The following is a 20,385-nucleotide window of genomic DNA, read 5'->3' as shown; positions in this document are numbered from 1 at the left end:
TCAAACGTGTTCCCATTTTATGCACGTTAGTCGAGCTAATTTATTTTAGTTTTATTTATACTATTCAGAGCTACGAGAGGCTTTCAACATTTAAAATAAATCGCTGTTTAATTTAAACTTCAATCCAGTAACGTGAAACACGTGCTGTGCATGTTTATATTACGTAATCTTGTTTAGATGAATAATTATTGTAATTGCAATTTAATTTTGATTGAATAGAAATGCTAAATAGCCTCGTTTACCATAATAATTATTATGGGGCTTACGTCCTTCCTCTTGTAGGATACATTTTACATTACTTTTGGGTACTTTTCTAGAAATAATTAATAAGTAACTCACTAAATCACTGTATACAATACAAGACCTAATTTTTAAATGCGGATTTGATCACCTATAAAACCTAGTTTAACAGAAACGACAAGAAATTCATGATCATAATATTAAATCAATATTACTAAGCCAGCAGCTTCGATATAAGCCCAAATATAATTCAAGATTAGAGTAAATTATTTGTAACCAAGATTCATGAGCCATTGCAATGATAAATCATGCTATAGTGCATTATATTGTACCTACAAGAAATATATCATTATATAAATTATCTATGTGAATATGCGTTGAATAATTTAGGATATTTCAAATATAAACTTTACTGTTATACTATAATTATTATAACGGTCGCGGTGTCCCACCGAACGTCGGTATACTAAGCTGAAAGGAGGTTATAGTTTTGTATACTCTGAGTACGTAAAAAATACTTAAAAAATTGCAGACGCATTTTCTTTTTCAAAAATATGAATTCTTAAAACAATGTGCACTGTACACCCCTAACAAGTATTCCGCCCAATTTTGCGACCCGCACGTGAGCTATCGTTTAAGATTATGTTTTCATAGACAGAATGCTCACATTAGCGAAGCGGTATATGCCGGTTGCGCGAAGCTAGAGAAGAAAACATTGATTTAAAAAAAAAATAGCAAAAAAATGTTGACGTAATTTAGTTGTTGAAGTATTTCAGTGTATGCAATACTACAAGTCCCTTCACGCTTAGTATACCAATAGTGGGACACCCTGTATTTATAGTTGATCGATTTAGTTAGGTTGGTTTGAAGAGGTATTGGAGAAGAAAAGATTTGTTCCATAAAGTGATAATTTATACGATGGAATAAAATTGAAGTATCTAATTGTAATCTTCCTGTGCCCAGTGCCTGATAGCGGAAATCTTAAAAGTAATTTGGAACAACAACATCAAGTTTTCCTGCAAACAAACTTAACCAAACTCTCAATTTAAACAATATTAATTCAACATATTTTTACAAAAAAGATTGTATCGAGAACATCTTTCTGTAATCGGTAAAATACAATTAATTCCCTAGTCAATTAAAAGTAAATCAAACGAATTTTTCCCGAAACCGTTTCTGTCCTCAGTAAATACAAACAATAAAAATGTTGATTAAAATTATAAAGTACGGCAATTAGCGCAAAGCCGGCTTTTCATTATTCCCAACAAAAATCCCGGATACTCCCGGGATTAACGCGTTCCCGGGTTCGAGTCTCGTGTAGCGTGTTACAAGTGACGTCATTATGTTTAATTAGCTTTATTTGGGCGTTTTACATGAGGATTATAATTTGAGGTTTATTATAATATGATGAGTATTTTTTTATGTTTTTTGTTTAATTAGGTCGCTGGTGCGAATGTTAGCCTACGTAACTTGGTTATAATAAGATATTGTATAACTAGCTTACCGCCCGCGGCTTCGCCCGCTTTGTCTAAAATCTAATAAATTATATACTAAAACCTTCCTCTTGAATTACTCTATCTATTAAAAAAAACCGCATCAAAATCCGTTGCGTAGTTTTAAAGATTTAAGCATACAAAGGGACATAGGGACATAAGGACAGAGAAAGCGACTTTGTTTTATTGGTAGGTACTATGCCTAATAGTAATTAGTAATATTATGTATGTTTTAACTTTTAACACAAATATTATAATAGGCAACAATGTTTTTACATGTGACCTTCAAATAGTGTAGTTTCTATAGCAAAAACTATTTGGATGACTTTTATGGCTACTTATAAAATGTCCAATAATACTTACCCTTGTACTTACCTATTAGGTTTCCTTGTCAACAAAAAACTAAATATTTATTACTTGTACTTACTATTTTTTATAGTTATGCAGTCTAGTTAGTATAACAGGGGGCCAAACACCCAGCCAGAATAAATAATTTTTCACTATTTTAAGTTCCTTTTGTTTCACTTAAGATACTCTTTAAATAATTGAATAGCAATTTATTTTTTCACACACTACATCCCTTGTTAACCCGTTAATCAGTGTAAAAGAATAAGGGACGTCTCCGTGACGTCACAGCATCGTGATTACAGTTTAATAATGCAAGCAGACGAGAACGTTCCACTGTGAGTGTGGCCATGACACTTGCGACAGAAAAGTCGGTCAAGATTTCCACATTGCGTAAAGACTTTCATCTTCTTCAATCATATTGGGTTTAAATTCAAAGTGCGATGATCATATCATATTTGAAATATCAATTGTCTTTTTTGCTTTACTAAATTCAAGATAATAAAAGTGAAATATGCAAAAACATACCTATTGCAAAAATCCACTACATTATTAGTTACCAAAATACAACAAATCTATTAAATTACAAATATTAATACATGATAGCTTTATTTTCTTTTATACATTTATACATTTAGGTACACGATAAATTCATCACACACTCTGATATTATAATTCACTTTATCACGCTTCAAAATTACAACACATACTTCACACTAGCATAACATTTGAATTAAACTTCATGGCTAAGAAAATTAAAACTACCCTCCCAACTGATGTCGCTTTGAGTCAATAAAGGGACTTTAATCTTGTGATGGTACTAATTAATTTCTGAAATACTTATAAAATACCATTTAAAATAAATATTTTTTTTTAATTATCCAAAACTATTTTTAAATAATATTTTAACATAGTCGCAATGTTTCCTGGCCACACCTAACAACGTGCCTCGTCTCACAGAATTACTCGAACTTTGCTAGGAGGGACGGGATATCTTAGACGACATATTTTGCTGAAAGGAAGCATTATAATTGTATGCAAATACTGGCGGACATACCTCGATTAGCTCCAGATATAGGACCATTATATGATGACCTACTGTTCACTCGTAAAGCGAGGGTAATAGAGATCAAGGTATAATTGGTTAACTATTTGTGAAAACGTGATGAAACGTTCTAAGTTATCACGATGGATAATATTGTCGTCGTTTTTATGTTAATCTTTTTCGTAATAACATTCGATAAACAAATAGTAAGTAATATAAATGGTCAATTACCTCACAAACATTCTTTCCTCGGTTTTTATACAAATTATACATCAGTATTAAAAAGTTGAAACCTACAAACCTGAATGGATCAAATAAAAGTGAGCAGTTTCCTAGCGCTTCTGCAAATAATAAAATTCCGAAGGTTTTATGGATGAATAATCGTTTACAGAGTAACTGCTGACCCGCTTTGTCTGAAAATTAGTAAGCAAATAAGTTATAACCTGGAATAACATAACATATACAACATAAGTACAACATATACATAATAATATAATATTGGTATGTTAGGATTATTTTACGCCTGCCACTAATTGACAAGCAAAGTGTCTGTATGTCTAATAAGTGTCAAATCCAGATGCACTCAACATTATTAATAATATAATAATCAATTTGCAAGCAGTTTACACTGCTATTTGTTTATGTTACCAGTGTTTTATGTTATATATATTGTTGTTATATATTAGCAAAGGTATTTTCTCCATGTGTTGTCATAGTCACAATATTTTGTCCTTAAAATCTTTTGAATGTCGTAAAATGGGTCAGCGTATTTTTCTTGAATATTTTCTGGTAAATTCAGGATATTGTCGGTGCTTTGAGGTCGATATTTGTCGTAGGAATAGATAAGATGGACAAAGGCTTAACTTTCTCCGCTTCTTATAAAAATATTTCTAATAGGGACGTCGGAACTCAAATCTCAATTTAATAGTACGATTGATGATGATGACACAAGTACGGATTCGAAGGTTATGTTTAATATTATAATACCTAAAATGGAAAACAGATAGGTATATTATATTATGGATAGTAAACTTACACGCGAAATCCAAACGGATTTCGATGGTATTTGCAATGACCTATTATACTAGTAGACGCGGCATACGCCAACATCATTGCACTAAAAAACAGCGTAATTAATACATACCTACTTACTAACGCATTATCACCAATACAGTTGTTCTCTCTTTCACTCTCACGCACGAGACATAATACATGTCTCACTCATGTACTTCGTAATAACAACTGCCGATTAAAATACAAAAAGAACGTCCAGCCACGACGCTGAATGGTGCGTGACTAATTGAAACTCGGGCACTTACCTGAGTTTTTTCTTGCCAAAATAGAGAGCGGGTAACGTATCTAGCTCTTTTATATATCATAGGGTATTTGGCAGTGTATCTTATGTACCGGAATAACACATAAATTATATGAAAAATGTTTTCCCCTCAAGTTCATCAGCGGATAAAACCGCGCGTAACAACTAGTATAATAACAATATTCAACCAAAACATAATAATATGTAATTCCAATACAATCATGCAAAAGCAATAACCGCTAAAATACATTAATATTCACGATTAATTCTTGATTCAATGTTTGCTTTTGAAAGGACATTACCATTTCATTGGAATAAATCCCAATATTGAATATTGTATCTGCGGAAATGACGAGCGAAGTGATTTTAATTTATTATTCAAATGCAACTGTAAAAATTTCTGGTTGATCAAACGCGCTTTGGGAATTGCGAAGTAATTTATCTACTGACTGTACAATAGAAGAGGTTAAAAAATATCGTATCTGTGGAATATGAAAAAATATTTTTTTATCTTTTATTGGAAATAGTGATGTTCTGTTTGGAATGATAAATACGAGTAGTGGATTTTTGAGGTGAAACTTCTTTATCGGGGTTGGAAAAAAATTTAGTGTAACATTTTTTGGTTACGCGTGACATTTTTCTGTTACGCGCCATCTTTGATTCGACGTATTTCTGTAAAGTTGCATACCTATAGTAAAATATTTTTAAAAATGAGGTCATAAAGAAGTTTCACTTCTTACGTGTGTACACTAGTACACGCACACATTTTTTTTATTAGAAATACATTCAGGCGAAAGTTTATTGCACGATACGTAAAACAAAATTTACTCTCATTACTTACAATTTTTCTAATTATAATTACTTATTATAAATCTCAATAAAAAAAACCCCTTATCAACAGTTTCTAAATAACAGCATCTGATCCTGTAATAAATGCTTACCTTCAGACTGCGAAGCACCCTGGTTTTGTGAGTGTCAATAGGCATAAAAATTATATCAGTACAGTGCTTGTTTGCCTGGTCTACAATAAAAACCTTTATTAAATTAACAAGGATAAGCCTCGCTTCCCCAAACAACAACATTAATTATGCAAGCCCATTAATATGCAAAATAAACGTAAAGTTGCAGCAAAATTCAGCACTGCATAAAAAGATGGGGCACACGAGCGGGTCGGAAATTAAAAAGGTTTTATAGTGTGTGCCAGCTTTATCTGTTATATAAATGAAAATTAAATTTATTTGAGATCCCCGTACGATGGCGTTGCCATGTTGCTGGGTAAAATAATGTGGTTACTTATTGTTCCGTGGTTCTTTCTTTCTTTACTTGGCGCAAACAGGAATCCCCGTACGATGGCGTTGCTGTTTCTAGGTAAAATAATGTGGTTACTTATTCTTCCGTTGTTTTTTCTTTCTTCTTTATAGGATTTCTGCGAGGTGATATACTCCAACATAATAAGAAGGGATAAATGGTTACTTCACCTTGAAGTAGGTAGATAATAAATTAAAGAAGTTTCAAACATTTTTACTTTGTGTATTATTCATCGTTTATTTAGTTATGACTATTGACCTAACTGCAGGTAAAACAACTGAAATCCCTGAGGACTTCACTTAGATTGTGGTTAATTGTTTCTTCTTTTAATTAATTCTTATCAAGTACGTTTTGAAGCAGTCAAGATACTTCTTGTTTGAACATTCTTCATTTTAACAGCCTATAATCAACTCATTGCATGCTTTTTGTCAGAAAAAAACACTAATAATTCCCTTGTAATTAAAGTTTAAACAAAATTAATCCAACAATGCTCTTCCGTAACTACAATGCATTGATTTAGCCGTGTATCAAGTGAGATTCGTATATTGATTGTCATCGCAAAAGCTTTGAACTACTAATGGATTGCGAAAATGGATTACTTTTTACGTCCAATTTAAATGGTTTTAACAAAGGATTCACTGATGTTTTTATTTAACGAGGATTGGTTATAAATAAAATTCAAAGGTGCGTTTTGTTGGCTTTGATGTTTTATTGTTTTTATTGCGTTTGCAATGTGGTTTGCAACGTGTAGGTAAGCTAGTTGTATACGATTTGATTCATGAGTGGTTTTGTGGCATGAACCATGATTATGTTAGGAGAAACGGGGGGTATGTGGGTTTGAATCCTTTCTGATGATCATGTTATATATTTAGTATTTGCTTGCTAAGTCTGGACTTCGAATAGAATAATTGGCTACATATTATATTGAAGTGTACTTGAATTACTTGTTGATTATAATCAAGATTTATTCAGTTCAATATAAAACATAAGAAATACTATATGTAATCGTAAATCCTTTCTAAGAAATACGATGTCTGAAAAAAGGTTTTCATGCTTTTTTAATATTGTAAAATAAATAACTGTTTATACCAAATAAGCTTACAGAAACATTATCTTTAGCGGGACATTGTGACATTATGTGGCTTAATCGTGCCTAAGTCGATGTGTACGTGTGTGTGTGTGATATGAATATTTAGTTATTCATACAACAACAATACACAATATTCATAGAACAATAATACAAAACGGATAGCGTTGGGTTACAACACTAGTATAGCAATGCAAATCATGTTGTCCAGTCGCTTTGATATTTCCTTCACGTAGAAGCCTATTCTGGAAGCTTTTAGCCTTTGATCTGTTAATTGACATGTTATCTTGAGGTTGGTTTACGATAAATCTCGTGAATGAGATGTGTGATAAGATTACGTATTAGTGGGAGAAGGGACTAATATTGGTAATGAGAGAGTTTGGTTGTTAAATCAGACGCAATACATTTTGATTTGTTTTTTTTTGTAAAATTTAGCCAGATTATTTATTGAAAATATTCTCTCGTTTTATAATTACTTACATAATACTATATTAAAGGATTTATGATTTTATATTGCTATGTGTTTTTATTTTGTATGATGATACCTAGCTTAGATCGTTCATTGCATCTTCTATTGGTTGTAACTTCACCTAAAATGTGCATCATACTAGGAGTTATTTCACAAATGAGTTATAAATAAGAAATAAACACCAGAATAAGTCTGCGAGAATATTGCACTTGTTTAAGTATTCAGTGACGACACCATTTTAGAGTCAAAGGGAAGGAACAAACAGCGCGACAGGAGCTTTGAGCGGGTGAAGCGGATTTACGGATACTAGGCGGTGTGTCTACGAGCGATGATGCGACAGATACTATAATGTTTAATAATTATTGATTGAAAAAAGGAAAGAGAATATAAAAGGTAAAACAAGGCTTATATTGAATTAACAGTTGAGAGTAAGTAATAATTAGAGCTTTTAAAAATATACCAGCAAAATTGTATTGAATGTGACGATTATAAATTTTTAAGCATTGGATAGACCTAGATATATAACCTAGACTCATGTTTAACTTAGATGTCTAAGCTATACATAGCAGTTACATGCGACCAATAAGATGTTTTGTACATACTTTATACGGAGCCAAAAATAGAATCATAATGTGCTCAAAAGATGCTATTCATTTTTATGAAAAAGTAAAAAGAAATCTGTCTTCTATATTTTAATGTTATCTGTATAAATCTGGCCTTAGTCCTGGCTACTAAGCCCCTGGGTTGAATTATTTATTTTATACTTTTTTACGACTTGGGTTAAAAATCGCAAGTGTATCGAATACCTTATATTGTTATGGATGAACAGTGATGTGGTTAGTGGTGGGCAGGCCGGGGACTGGGGTTTGGTCTCCGTTGTTGTCTTTAAGGAGTCCGGCTGATATATGACGATAGAGTTTATAGGTGATGAAGTTTTTGGAGTTAATGTGTTGCTGGTTTTGGTAAATTGCTTTGACTATCTATGTTATCATTTTTTTGTCGAATGTTCCAATTTTTTTCCACTTAAACTTTTTCCTAAGTTACTACTTTAATAATTTAATTACTTAGTTTAAATTTCAAATATAATTTTTTTATACTTACAACTTGTAAACATTTTGAGTCGTCAACGTCAAAATAAATAATATTAGTATAAAATAATTCCTACTTATTAATTTAATAAATCTCGTTTAAAATCAGTTAATAATATCTAATATCTTTACACCACGACAGCATAGGATAACTAAAAACACCAAACCAACATCAAAAAACAGCCATAATATCAAATATAGTGAATCAAATTACACCAAAAGAGTACAAAGTCCATTTCCACAGGACAAAAGCTTTAAAATCGAGCTGATAACCTGTTCCAGATCCAATTAGCCGGACTGTAATCGGATCGCGACCGCTTTGTGGACCAGATTACTGGACTCGTTCGTATAGTGGTGTAAATGTGCGCCATTTTGTGAGGAGAATTGGTTCAAATGAAGGCGAATGAAGGGAGATTATTATGGAATTTTGATAGTATTTTGCATATTGGATTATGCATGTTACCGTAAAATTAAAAGGAGCATAGAAAACTGACTTTAATAAATAAAAATAATGTCCCTTCTTTGCTTTGTGTTTTATTAGATTTTTGATTATGTTCCTTACTGAGATATCCACTAATTCATAGATAAAACATTACCAAAATGTACCTAAATAGTATTATCAAATTATCAAGTCTAAATATAAGATCGATTCTTTATACAGACCAGCCAACCAGATTTAGCACCAGGTATTTTTTATGTTCTTATTTTAAAAAGGACAAGACTATTATTAAAATTAGTTCTAATTATTAATTATTAGTTTAACTTGACTAACTGACAACAATAACTAATGAAAGAATCACTTCATACAGTATCGATGATATTCATAAGCACACGGATTTAAAAAAATCAGAAATGATAAATTTGTTGTGCTATTTATTTTCTCTGCAGTAATATTGAGGTTTACTACTAAAACATTCTCAAATCACAAATGTAGGCTGTAGACATCTCTAAACATGTGTTCAATACATTAGTGTTACAAAGCAGACATTAAAATATCAAATGTAAACCGCATTGTAGTGTACATAATGTGAGCCACTTTTTGGAACACTTCCAAGCCTTTTGCAAAGTATGTTTAGATTTTTGACCAATCCTCTATTTGGTTTGCTGTTTATCTGTCATCAATGGCTGCCAGAATTTAAAATTTTAAGTTCTGCAATGTTGCTAAGTAGTATTTAGACCAAATTTAGACGTATTTTCTTCATAATATGCTGATGCTTGCGCTAAACATAATTCACACTCGATACTTATGATGTACTTATCTTACTTTCACGTTCATTTTTTCTTAATGTAAACAAAAATTATGAACTAACTGCTAAACACATTAAAAAATTAAACAAATTTGTATATTGTACTCAACATGTACTCAACGTAAATAATAAGCTTTGTAGATGGCCTGTAATTTAAAAAATATCCAAGATATGCAAATAGATTGATGATGAACTTACACTTAAGACAACGTTGAAATAAAAATACATTTATTTTATTGTACAATAGGGGAGCGCTTTACCACTATCCCGCCTGATGGTAAGCTGAGATGGTCTAAGATGGAGCGTGCTTCCCTAGAATGTACCTGTTCACTCTCGCCTTGAAGATCTCCATATTGTACTCATTTGGTAACACAGATTTAGGGACAATTCATACATCATAACCCAATATTGAAAATATTCCAATTTACAATACAAAAAGTAGGAACACAGGCATTATAAAATCTAATATCTATATCCGCAGTAATCCACCTAGTTCTATTTCTCATACCATTAATGCGATGAGCTTTTGATATCGGTTGAAATGTCTGGGGCTTTCCGCTGTTCATTTTATCAAAAAATCATGTGGTCTTTTGTATTTGATTAATGGTTTTGTTGAGTCATGAAGATATTCTTATCACAACCAGTGCCTGATATTTTACACTAGCTGTGCTCCGCGGTTTCACCCGCATTGCTCCGCTCCTTTTAGTCTTAGCGTGATGATATATGGCCTCCCTCGATAAAATAGCTATCTTACACAGAATTTTTTTTCAAATCGGGGCAGTAGTTCCTAAGATTATCCCGTTCAAACAAACAAACTCTTCAGCTTTATATTACTTTATAGTATGTATAGATGAATTTGAAATGTGGTTATAAGAAACTTAACATTAATTCAAAGTTTATTTTAGATGCTCTTCGGTATAGGCATGGCCAATAATATAATTCTATGCTAGTATTTTAAAGAGGTAAAGTTTGAGAAAATGTAAGGGGTAATCTCTGGATTTACTGAACTGATTTTAAAAATTATTTTACCAATAGATAGCCTCGCTATCTGCAAGCGTAATAGAGCAGGTATATTTTATTTTGTTTTACGCTATTGCATAGCTTCTATCAGTATCGCGGGCCTTGACCGCGGGGACCGAATCGAGAAATTCCGTAACGAAAAACCTCACGCTCCCCACTCCGATGGGCGGAGGTGTGGCTTGAAGGCACAATATGTAATAGCTTTACCGCGGCAGTCCCCGAGTGCCACACGTCGTTTTTTTTATATTGTGGCCAACTCGAGGCTACGAAGATATAAAATAAGTATTTTTTTTTAATGAAGTAGAAAGAATTTTCAGAGTATCACTCATTGCTCACTGCTCATGGTGAACTATCTGTGTCCTAGATATAAAATTCAATTCGATGTTTATTTATTTCAATCAATAAATACTAGTAATCCGTGATTATGTTTGCAAACGATACTAATTTAATCGAATCACGTCGGGTTTGTCCATAATTGGATTATTGGATTAAACTAAACCAATATGGGTTGTCTCTACATAAACTATATTGTATTTACTTAAAATTAATATTATTGTACCCGTGACTTTGTCTGCTATCATAATTACATATAAATCAGTCCTCCGATGTGTCTGTCTGTTCGTTAAGACTATATCGAATTAAGGTATTGCGAAATTATTTTTTATTTTCTTTATCAAATTGGACGTAATTTATATCTGTTAATTATTTATTTTATTTAATCAACGGGTTACTGTAGACAACATAATTATAATATTATGTCCCCGGGCTTAGCCAAGAAGGTTTAGTTTCGTTTACGAAAAATTGTTTAGTAGACAAATAATAAGGTAGAATAATTTTAACAAATATTCAATGGATATATTAATATCCTATCCTACTATAATATTATAAATGCGAAAGTTTGTGTGGATGTGTGTTTGTTTGATACTCTTTCACGCAATTTATACTACTGAACCAATTATAATGAAATTTAGCACACACATAGAGGGTAACTTGGATTAACATTATGTTAGGCTTTATCCCGGAAATCCCGCGAGAACGGAAACTATGCGGGTTTTCCTTTGAAAACGCGGGCGAAGCCGCGTCGGAAATCTAGTTATAACTAAAACTTAAGCATTTCCACAACGATTATGTAAATAGATAATATAATACTAAACTTTCTGTTTTATAATATAGACCGGCTGACCGGTACTAGCTTTCCGCTCTATTAAAAAAAAAAAAAAACATCAAATTTGTTGCGTATAGTTTAAGCATATACAATATACATGGGGACAGAGAAAGCGATTTTGTTTTATACTATATATAGTGAAACATGACCTAATTCATAAAAAAATGTTTAGAAATTATGTATGAAATGCATATTTTCTAGCCACAATATTCTGAGTATTCTGTATATCTGTAATATTTCCGTGCTTTTAGCGCAAAACCGCGTTCGCTCAACGGCTTTCATAATGGCTTATACGTGTTCATGAAATACGGCCATAGCACATCGCACGTTTAGCTTTTTAAATAAATGGAATTCTATGCTGAATATGCAAAAAAATGGAATTATGTTTACCGTTTTTTTTTAATTGAGCATTATTTTGTGTAAGCGAATAAGTACGATAAAAACGTAGTAGATAAAAAGTTATGAAATTGCTTGATTTATATATTTTTAAATTTCGAATTCAACTCGTTCGAATAATATTTTAATTAACGTTGCCATGGTTGCTAAGGTGAGACGTCTGTGGTGAAATTCCATTTTCAAATGAATATATAAAAAAAGTAAATTCTATATTTTGAATGAAGAAATGTTTGAGTGTGAGTTTGAGTTTCATATACCATAGTATAAAGATAATATTATAAAAAGTTCTCTTTATACTATGGTTATACTGTTTATACGCTGTTACATATACATCTAACTCTAGTTTATGTTATAGCTATAATTTACATAGCTAACAAATTAATGTATCTAATGTGGTGTGATTGTAGTGACCAGTAATTGCGACACGTGTAAGCTTCATCTAAACTAATTATACATTATTATAATATTATACGTCAGCTTGATTGCGGTTCTATTCAGATTTGAGGTTTCCTTCGCGAAGTTGTGAACGCACTTTGTTTGTATATCACTACATAGTATAAAACAAAGTCGCTTTCTCTGTCCCTATGTATGCTTAAATCTTTAAAACTACGCAACAAATTTTGATGCATTCTTTTAAATAGATAGAGTGGTTCAAGAGGAAGGTAACAGTATATAATTTATTAGGTTTTAGACAACGCGAGCGCAGCCGCGGACGGTAATCTAGTTTATTGATAAATAGATACGCAAATTGTTAGTCCCGATTTTCTAGAGATAAAAAATGGCTAAGTTGTTACTGTGTAGATGTAGCTTTTTAATACGTCATGAAGAATTTTTAAAATCGGTCCAGCTGTTTTTGTGTGATAAAAAATCTCTCATTCTTCTTTATAGGTAATATTAGTTCAGATTTCTAATGTTATTCTGTGATTCTTGCCCGGAATTTCGAAAACTTTGTAAGTTTTTAAAGCCTGTGAATAGGTATATCTCTAATAAGACATGAAATTTAAAAACTGAATTAAATTCGAAGCAGTAGTTTTAATGATGAGCCAAAACATCACTTTTTACCTTAGCTTTTTACGATTTAATAAATACGGTAAGGCAAAAACCCCGTGCACATTTCCCAAAATCGGTTAACAGGCTGCTGTTTAATTAAACAAGTTTCAAATAAACATTATGCGATGTACGTTACGGATCAACATGGAATTCGGACAATTTCAATAATGGAAATGAAGCGAGTTAATGGGAGAACACATTCCGCTAATTGGCGATGGTTATGCTGTAACATGTGTGATGAGATTTGTAATTATGTGAACTTAGTACATTTGTGTTTTTAGCAAATAAATATTGTTTTGTTTTATTTTTATTTTGATGGATGGAGGGATGATAGGTATTAACAATTTTAAGTTTTTCTAAAGTGGTTAGAGAATTAAATGCTACTAATATTATAAATGAGAAAGTTTTTGAGGATAGATGTATGTTTGATACTCTTTCACGAAAAATCTAGTAGACGGATTTTGATGAAACTTTATAGTAATTTAGGCTATACATCAGAATAACACAAGCTATAGAAATACATACTTGAAAATTGATTTAGCTCCGTTTCGAAAAAAGAATTATTAGATGACCTAGGCACTTAGGCAGGTTATATCTTCAGAATTACGTATAGGTACTTAGATTGGATGATAAATCCACGTAGGAATCGTTCAGAGTCTGAATATAATCTATACAAGGAATATGTATTATTAATTATTATATCCACCAGTTATATAGGGTGTAATCGTTAAGTGTGCACAGGCGATTTTTCCGTAACTATTACAGATAACAAAAAACTTTAACCTAATGAGTAAAATGGCCGTAATAATTTTTAAAAAATAAAACGAGAAATATAAAAAAAATATCTTTAAACCCTCCCATACATTTAGTATGAAATATGAATATCCCATATACATTTAATATGAAAGATTTTAGCTTTCTTTTTCTGTTTTTGGTTTTCTGCTTTTAATTCGCAAATTTGAAGGGAAGTTCATTTTGAAACTTTAAATAGAGTTCATCATTGTATTTCACAATGAAGACGTCATTTCGAAAATCTGTTATGAATACAAAATATATGGGAAATCAAATGTATGGGAGCGTTTAATATAACATTTTTGGATATTTCTCGTTTTATTTTTAAAAATTTATTACGGCCATTTTACTCATTAGGTTAAGTACTTTCGATATCAGTGTAAAGTTTTTTGTTATCTGTAATAGTTACGGAAAAATCGCCTGTGCACACTTAACGATTACACCCTGTATAGTTTAGTTAGGACAAAAGAGAAACAAGCCAAACATTCAAGTAATTTATTAACTTCACAACAAACAAATTCTTTAACTTTTGCTATTAACAGGCATTAACCGCACCAATTCATGGGAGTCCGAATAAATGAGGTTATTGTCCCTATCAAAGCCGATCCCCAACACGCCAGCAACGCTCACTATTTTCTTCACTTTTTGCACCATTTGACTGATAACATAGATACTGTTCTCGCTACACAAATATACGTGACTGGAGTTGTCAACAGCCATGCCAAGGAACCTCGGGTTATCTTTGAGCAGTATAGGAGAAGTACTGTTGTTCTTGATCCCGAATAACCCAGTGCCGTTTATGAAGAATATGTTATCTTCAGCGTCGAAAACGAACTGATTTACAGTATAATTGTTCAGGTTAGATACCCCTTTCACCGATTTATTAGCATAGAAATACGCCTTCAAACTCGGGAACCTGATAAAATACAATCGCTTTTTCAACACTAGCCACCAGATATCCAAATTCTTTACGAGCAGCCGCTTCAGAGTTTTCAATACAGGATTGTATCTGTAAATGCCGTGACTACCTCCGAAGTACACTTCACCATTCTCTTCATCGCTTGCTATGGCAAAAGCGTCCTTGACTCCTTTTAAAACGGTAAGCCTTTTGGTGTCAAGTTGGAGTGCAGCGGGCAGGTACTCGCCCTGGCCGGCGTCGAAACTGAAGTAAAGTGTGTTAGTTAGTTTGTCGACGGCTAATTGGTTGGGACTGTGCGGGAGTGTCGCCAGTGTCTGCTTCACAAAGCACCGTTTATTCGATTCCTCGGATTGTACGTCACAATGTTCCGCCGTGTTTTCTTTCGCCAATAAAATTAAAAGGAGTAATAGTTGTGCGGTCATAGTTGAGAAATTTTCTCAAATGTCCCAGTCTGTTCAACTTTTATATTAAGTAGATGTTCTGTAGCAACTGCTAAAGTTTTTCCACTTTTAGAAGAAGCTGATACGCTAGTAAAGGTATAAAATTAAAGGTTCCAGTGTAAAAATAAATAAAAATATGAAAACTATACAAAATTGAACCAATGAATGTCCAATAACGTCAATCGTCTGTACTCTGCGGTGTTCGAATTAAAAATACAATGAAGCAGTGTTAACCATTTTGTTTACAAACAAGTTATTAGTAACTTGTAAATTATTCTGTGAATGCAAACTATATGATTGATAAATAATTTTATGATGGACTGGCGTGGTTGATTATTTTTAGAAAAGAGGTAGGTTCTATTTAATCAGCGTTTTAATATAAATTTAGGTATATACTAAAATCGTTAGTAATCAGAATGATCTCTATAAATGAATCGCCAAATGTATTGCTTAGCGTAAAACTCAAGAACGGCTCTACCGATTCGGATATTTTTTACGTTTTTGTCACTAGGTTTAGGCACTAGGATGGTTCTTATAATGGAGATAAATAAAGGTTTTACCTTTGCAATTACCTTTTGTTACCTGTCGTGATACAAATAGATAAACCTTTAATATTTCTTACTTAATCTCCAAACCTATTTTCACTAAAAACAAGTTCAATATTCCACGTATCCAGAGCACAGTCCGAACTTCTAACTTCTATTATTAGCCATTCACATTTTGGCATGCCGATGAAATTGATCGAGTGTAAACATAACAAAATGAACCAGTCAATAATGTATTGGCTAAGTCAGATCGATGTGTTACGTGCGAGTTAGGGCGGGCTGGTGATCGAATAACATGCGGGCTGCTGCTTGCACAGGAGTGGAAGAATTATCTGTCTATAAATATAATAATATCGAAGGAAAGTCAAAACTGGACATTACTTTTTTTAAGAATGCGTGGGGCGAGATCTACAATCGATGTCGAAGTCAAAAAATACAGTATTTGGATTTTTTGTTTGTTTGTATAACTGGATTTACTTCAAATTTTGTATGAATATTACTTCATCACGCTAAGACCAATAGGAGCGGAACAATATGGGTAAAACCACGGGGCACAAACCCAACACTTTATATGGCTACAGTCTTACAGGTATAAACGTATCAAGAATAGGTGACATTACAATAATTTCATGAGATTTTGGTTTCTGAGAACTCTATAATTATTTCGAATTACAGCACGGTGTAAAAGCTGCCGAACTTATACAGTGAAGTTAGATTGCTTTGTTTACGGCACGTGTGCATTCCCAATGTCTCAGTATTCACACCGATACGCTGTTTGTATAAAACTAACTGCAGTGCCTTGATTGGAGGATTGAGCGATTTTGTGTACGTAGGTCTTAGTATGGCAATGTTGTTTGTAAGTAGAGTGTATTAAAGTTTTTGGAAATAAAGTTTAAGTATTGTTATTAAAATTATTTTACTTTCTAACTAGCTTGTCTAACATATAGGTATGTCTAATGTCTATAGCACTCAGGAATGTACGAGACTTATCCAACAGTGAAAGAATATTTGAAATAGGTCCAGTACCTAGATCATGAGATTAGCATTCCCTTTGATATAGATTATTGTACAAATATTTTTTTTTATATTGTTTATATTAGCGTTTCGATCTTCTAAAATATTTTACAACTTTTAATTCAATAGAGTTAAAAGTGTAGTAGAGCTATTTTGCTGTAGAAAATTATCATCAAATCGTGTATAACAATTTCGTGTATCCATTACTGTAACGGGCATGTTTTAACATCACACGGATTACATTGCTAACGATGCATTATTTGTATGTTTGTTTGTGCAGATTCACGCAATGCAGGTCTGAGTGCATGTTCACAGAGTAATAAGAAATGTTTCAAATTCAGAGACAATTTTATTTTTAATGTACGATTTCCCATTGAAATATGTTAAGAGGCCTACACCACCGAAACTAGCGCCACCGAACATTTTATTTTTTTACTCCTTAACCAGATCAAATTTAAAAAATCTAGCTCGGTACTTTGCTAGTATATTACTTGTAGTATTTTTGGTATTACTTTTCACTATTCTAACTGTTCATTATTCTAGAGAACTTTTGATTACCGCCAAAAGTGGCCACTTTTGGCGGTAATCAAAAGTTCTCCTAATTTACCGAATGCAAAATAATGAAAAGTAATACCAAAAATACTACAAGTAATATACTAGCAAAGTACCGAGCTAGATTTTTTAAATTTGATCTGGTTAAGGAGTAAAAAAATAAAATGTTGGGGGGGCGCTAGTTTCGGTGGTGTAGTCGCCTTAAATGATTGCTTTACGTTACAGGTTACTCTAGATGATGAAACAATATCAGTTTTCATTAATTAACGTTAACAAGTAAGTACGGAAATCACATAAATTATTAGGTACTTTGAGCAAGAAATCACAGAAATCAAAAGACAAAATTATTATTTTGAACGAGCAATGTATTTAAACAGAGATATTGTCATATGAAGAAAACAATTGCGGAAAAATATGAAATAAAATACCACCGGCATTTTATTATCCCAAAAATGAAAATCTGTTAAAATATTTCAAAGTGATAGTGGAATAACTTATGTACCGTAACTCCAGTATTAATAACATTAAACTTTATAAAACACTATTGAGTATTGTGATATACTTTACTTAGGGCCGATTTTTCAATCCTTGGTTAAACCTGTCCAACAAAGCATTACACGATAATATTATTAATAAAATGTCACCTGTAAACTGTCTAATACGGGCAATTAGGATACATTTTTAAAAAGGTAGTTTCCTACTCTAAAAACAGCTCTAGCATAGAAATAATACCGAAATTAGAACCTTCATATCATTTCATACATTTTTATTCAGCCATGTAAAAATAAAACTGTCTGTCGCTATCTAGCCTGTAAATAGCGTGATAAAACGTACAAGTACTCTATTTTAAATGGTAATTCCCGCGCACTAAGCCAAGTGTAAAATTTCAGACATTTTATATCTGCAGACGGGACAAGCCATTTGTGGCACACACACACACACACGCGTGTTACAAAAACACACACATACATGGAGTTTTGATCAGGTGATACGGATCATGTGTTTTTTTTAATAACAGCTATATACTATATTAAAGAACAATTTATTCCCGCCTTAACCTGAGTGTAATGTGAAATAAATAAAAAAAAAGTATATACATAAATAATTTTATATCTGCAGACGGGACGAGCCATTATTGGCACAGTAGAGCTTTGGTCAGGTGTGAATCGGGCTTTTATGGGATGTATTATTTTTAGTAAACTAGTAAATTAAGTTTAAATAAACTAATCACAGTTATATCAATTGCGGCAAGATATACATTATACATGTTAGTGGTAAAATTAGGGCAGTGTGATTCAAGTGCGTAAAGCTTAACAACCGTATTAACCAATTTATATTGCTTTAACTTTTATTTACTAACAGTTTAGTACTTAGGTTTAGTATTATTCATTCGTTATTAGGTTTGCGTTATTCATTCTTCACTACAGCTTATTAAGTCTATTAAGGACCTCTTATGTTTTTGGATGTTGGTTAAAAATAAACTCATTGACTAAGCTTTACGCACTCGAACTACTTGTTTAAACTTATTTAAGAGGCCTACACCACCGAAACTAGCGCCACCGAACATTTTATTTTTTTACTCCTTAACCAGATCAAATTTAAAAAATCTAGCTCGGTACTTTGCTAGTATATTACTTGTAGTATTTTTGGTATTACTTTTCACTATTCTAACTGTTCATTATTCTAGAGAACTTTTGATTACCGCCAAAAGTGGCCACTTTTGGCGGTAATCAAAAGTTCTCCTAATTTACCGAATGCAAAATAATGAAAAGTAATACCAAAAATACTACAAGTTATATACTAGCAAAGTACCGAGCTAGATTTTTTAAATTTGATCTGGTTTAGGAGTAAAAAAATAAAATGTTGGGGGGGGCGCTAGTTTCGGTGGTGTAGTCGCCTTAAGCAACACGTCGGTCGTACTGGAAATCCTTGAGGGAGGCCTTTGTCCAGCAGTGGACGTCCCACGGCTGATAAGAAGAAGAAGAAAAAGAAGAAGCAACACGTATTGTAAAGAACATTAAAAGTAATTAAAAAAAAAGGCTTTATTATTTGGAAACCTTGGGGGCAGAAGTATTACTTATAATTTACTAGTTATAGCCTGTGACATCACTTGAAACTAAGTACCTATTTATTTATTTATTTAACATATTCAGGTGCATGCAGTATGTACATCATTATTGTATAGATTATTTCTGACTCTCGGTCATGGTTTTACCACAGACTAATAATAATATACTACGTATACAAGTTTTACCATAGTTTTTACATTTTATCTAAGTATGAAGAAGCTTTTCTTTGGAAACTACAAATTGATACTTGAAATTGATTTTGTTTCATATTCGCTCACAAATCATTAATGAATTCTCCGTTGAAATGAACCATACATTTTGCATAAAAATGTTTTATGAGAAACAACTTCCCACAATATAATATACTTGTTGAAACTTCTGCATTCAGTGAATAAGACATTTTTATTGAAAATCCTACGCGGGTTTACAAGAACGCAGGAAAAGTACGATCGTGCGGAAATAAGTTTTATATTCACCGTGAATTAGATCTTACGGTGTATAGAAAAAAGAGTTATATTTGCGTGCACTAATTTCCAGAGTGAGGAGGCACTTTGGAGATCTGTTGACATCCATAAAGAATAATAAGTGGAAAGCTTGAAGCCGCAAGTTACGACTTAATTTCAGCACTCGCTTGAAGTTAAGGTATGTTTCAACCGACTGCAAAAAAAAGGTTATGTGTGTTTTTTATGATTAGAAAACCATAATATGCATGTAAAACGGTTAATAAATTTTTTATTCGGAGTTTCAGCGCAAGTAAAGCCGCTTATACAAAAAAAAAAACACCTT

At 32.3% G+C, this 20,385-nt stretch overlaps 1 protein-coding gene across 1 annotated transcript; it reads right to left on the bottom strand.

The window, feature by feature from the left end:
• Positions 1–14,574: 14,574 nt before the first annotated feature.
• Positions 14,575–15,401, bottom strand: LOC123698243 (ommochrome-binding protein-like). Its single transcript, XM_045644823.1, has one exon. The coding sequence runs from the start codon at positions 15,399–15,401 to the stop codon at positions 14,583–14,585; it is 819 nt and encodes a 272-aa protein (XP_045500779.1). The 3' UTR covers positions 14,575–14,582.
• Positions 15,402–20,385: the final 4,984 nt, after the last annotated feature.

This window comes from Colias croceus, chromosome 15 (assembly GCF_905220415.1).
Source record: "Colias croceus chromosome 15, ilColCroc2.1".
In the NCBI taxonomy this organism is placed as follows: domain Eukaryota; kingdom Metazoa; phylum Arthropoda; class Insecta; order Lepidoptera; family Pieridae; genus Colias; species Colias croceus.
The sequence above is the reverse complement of the archived record's forward strand: the minus strand, read 5'-3'. Positions and strand labels throughout refer to the sequence as shown.

Bases quoted from the DNA above. Each gene is read 5' to 3' on its own strand.
- LOC123698243 (XM_045644823.1), bottom strand. From the start codon at position 15,401: ATGACCGCACAACTATTACTCCTTTTAATTTTATTGGCGAAAGAAAAC.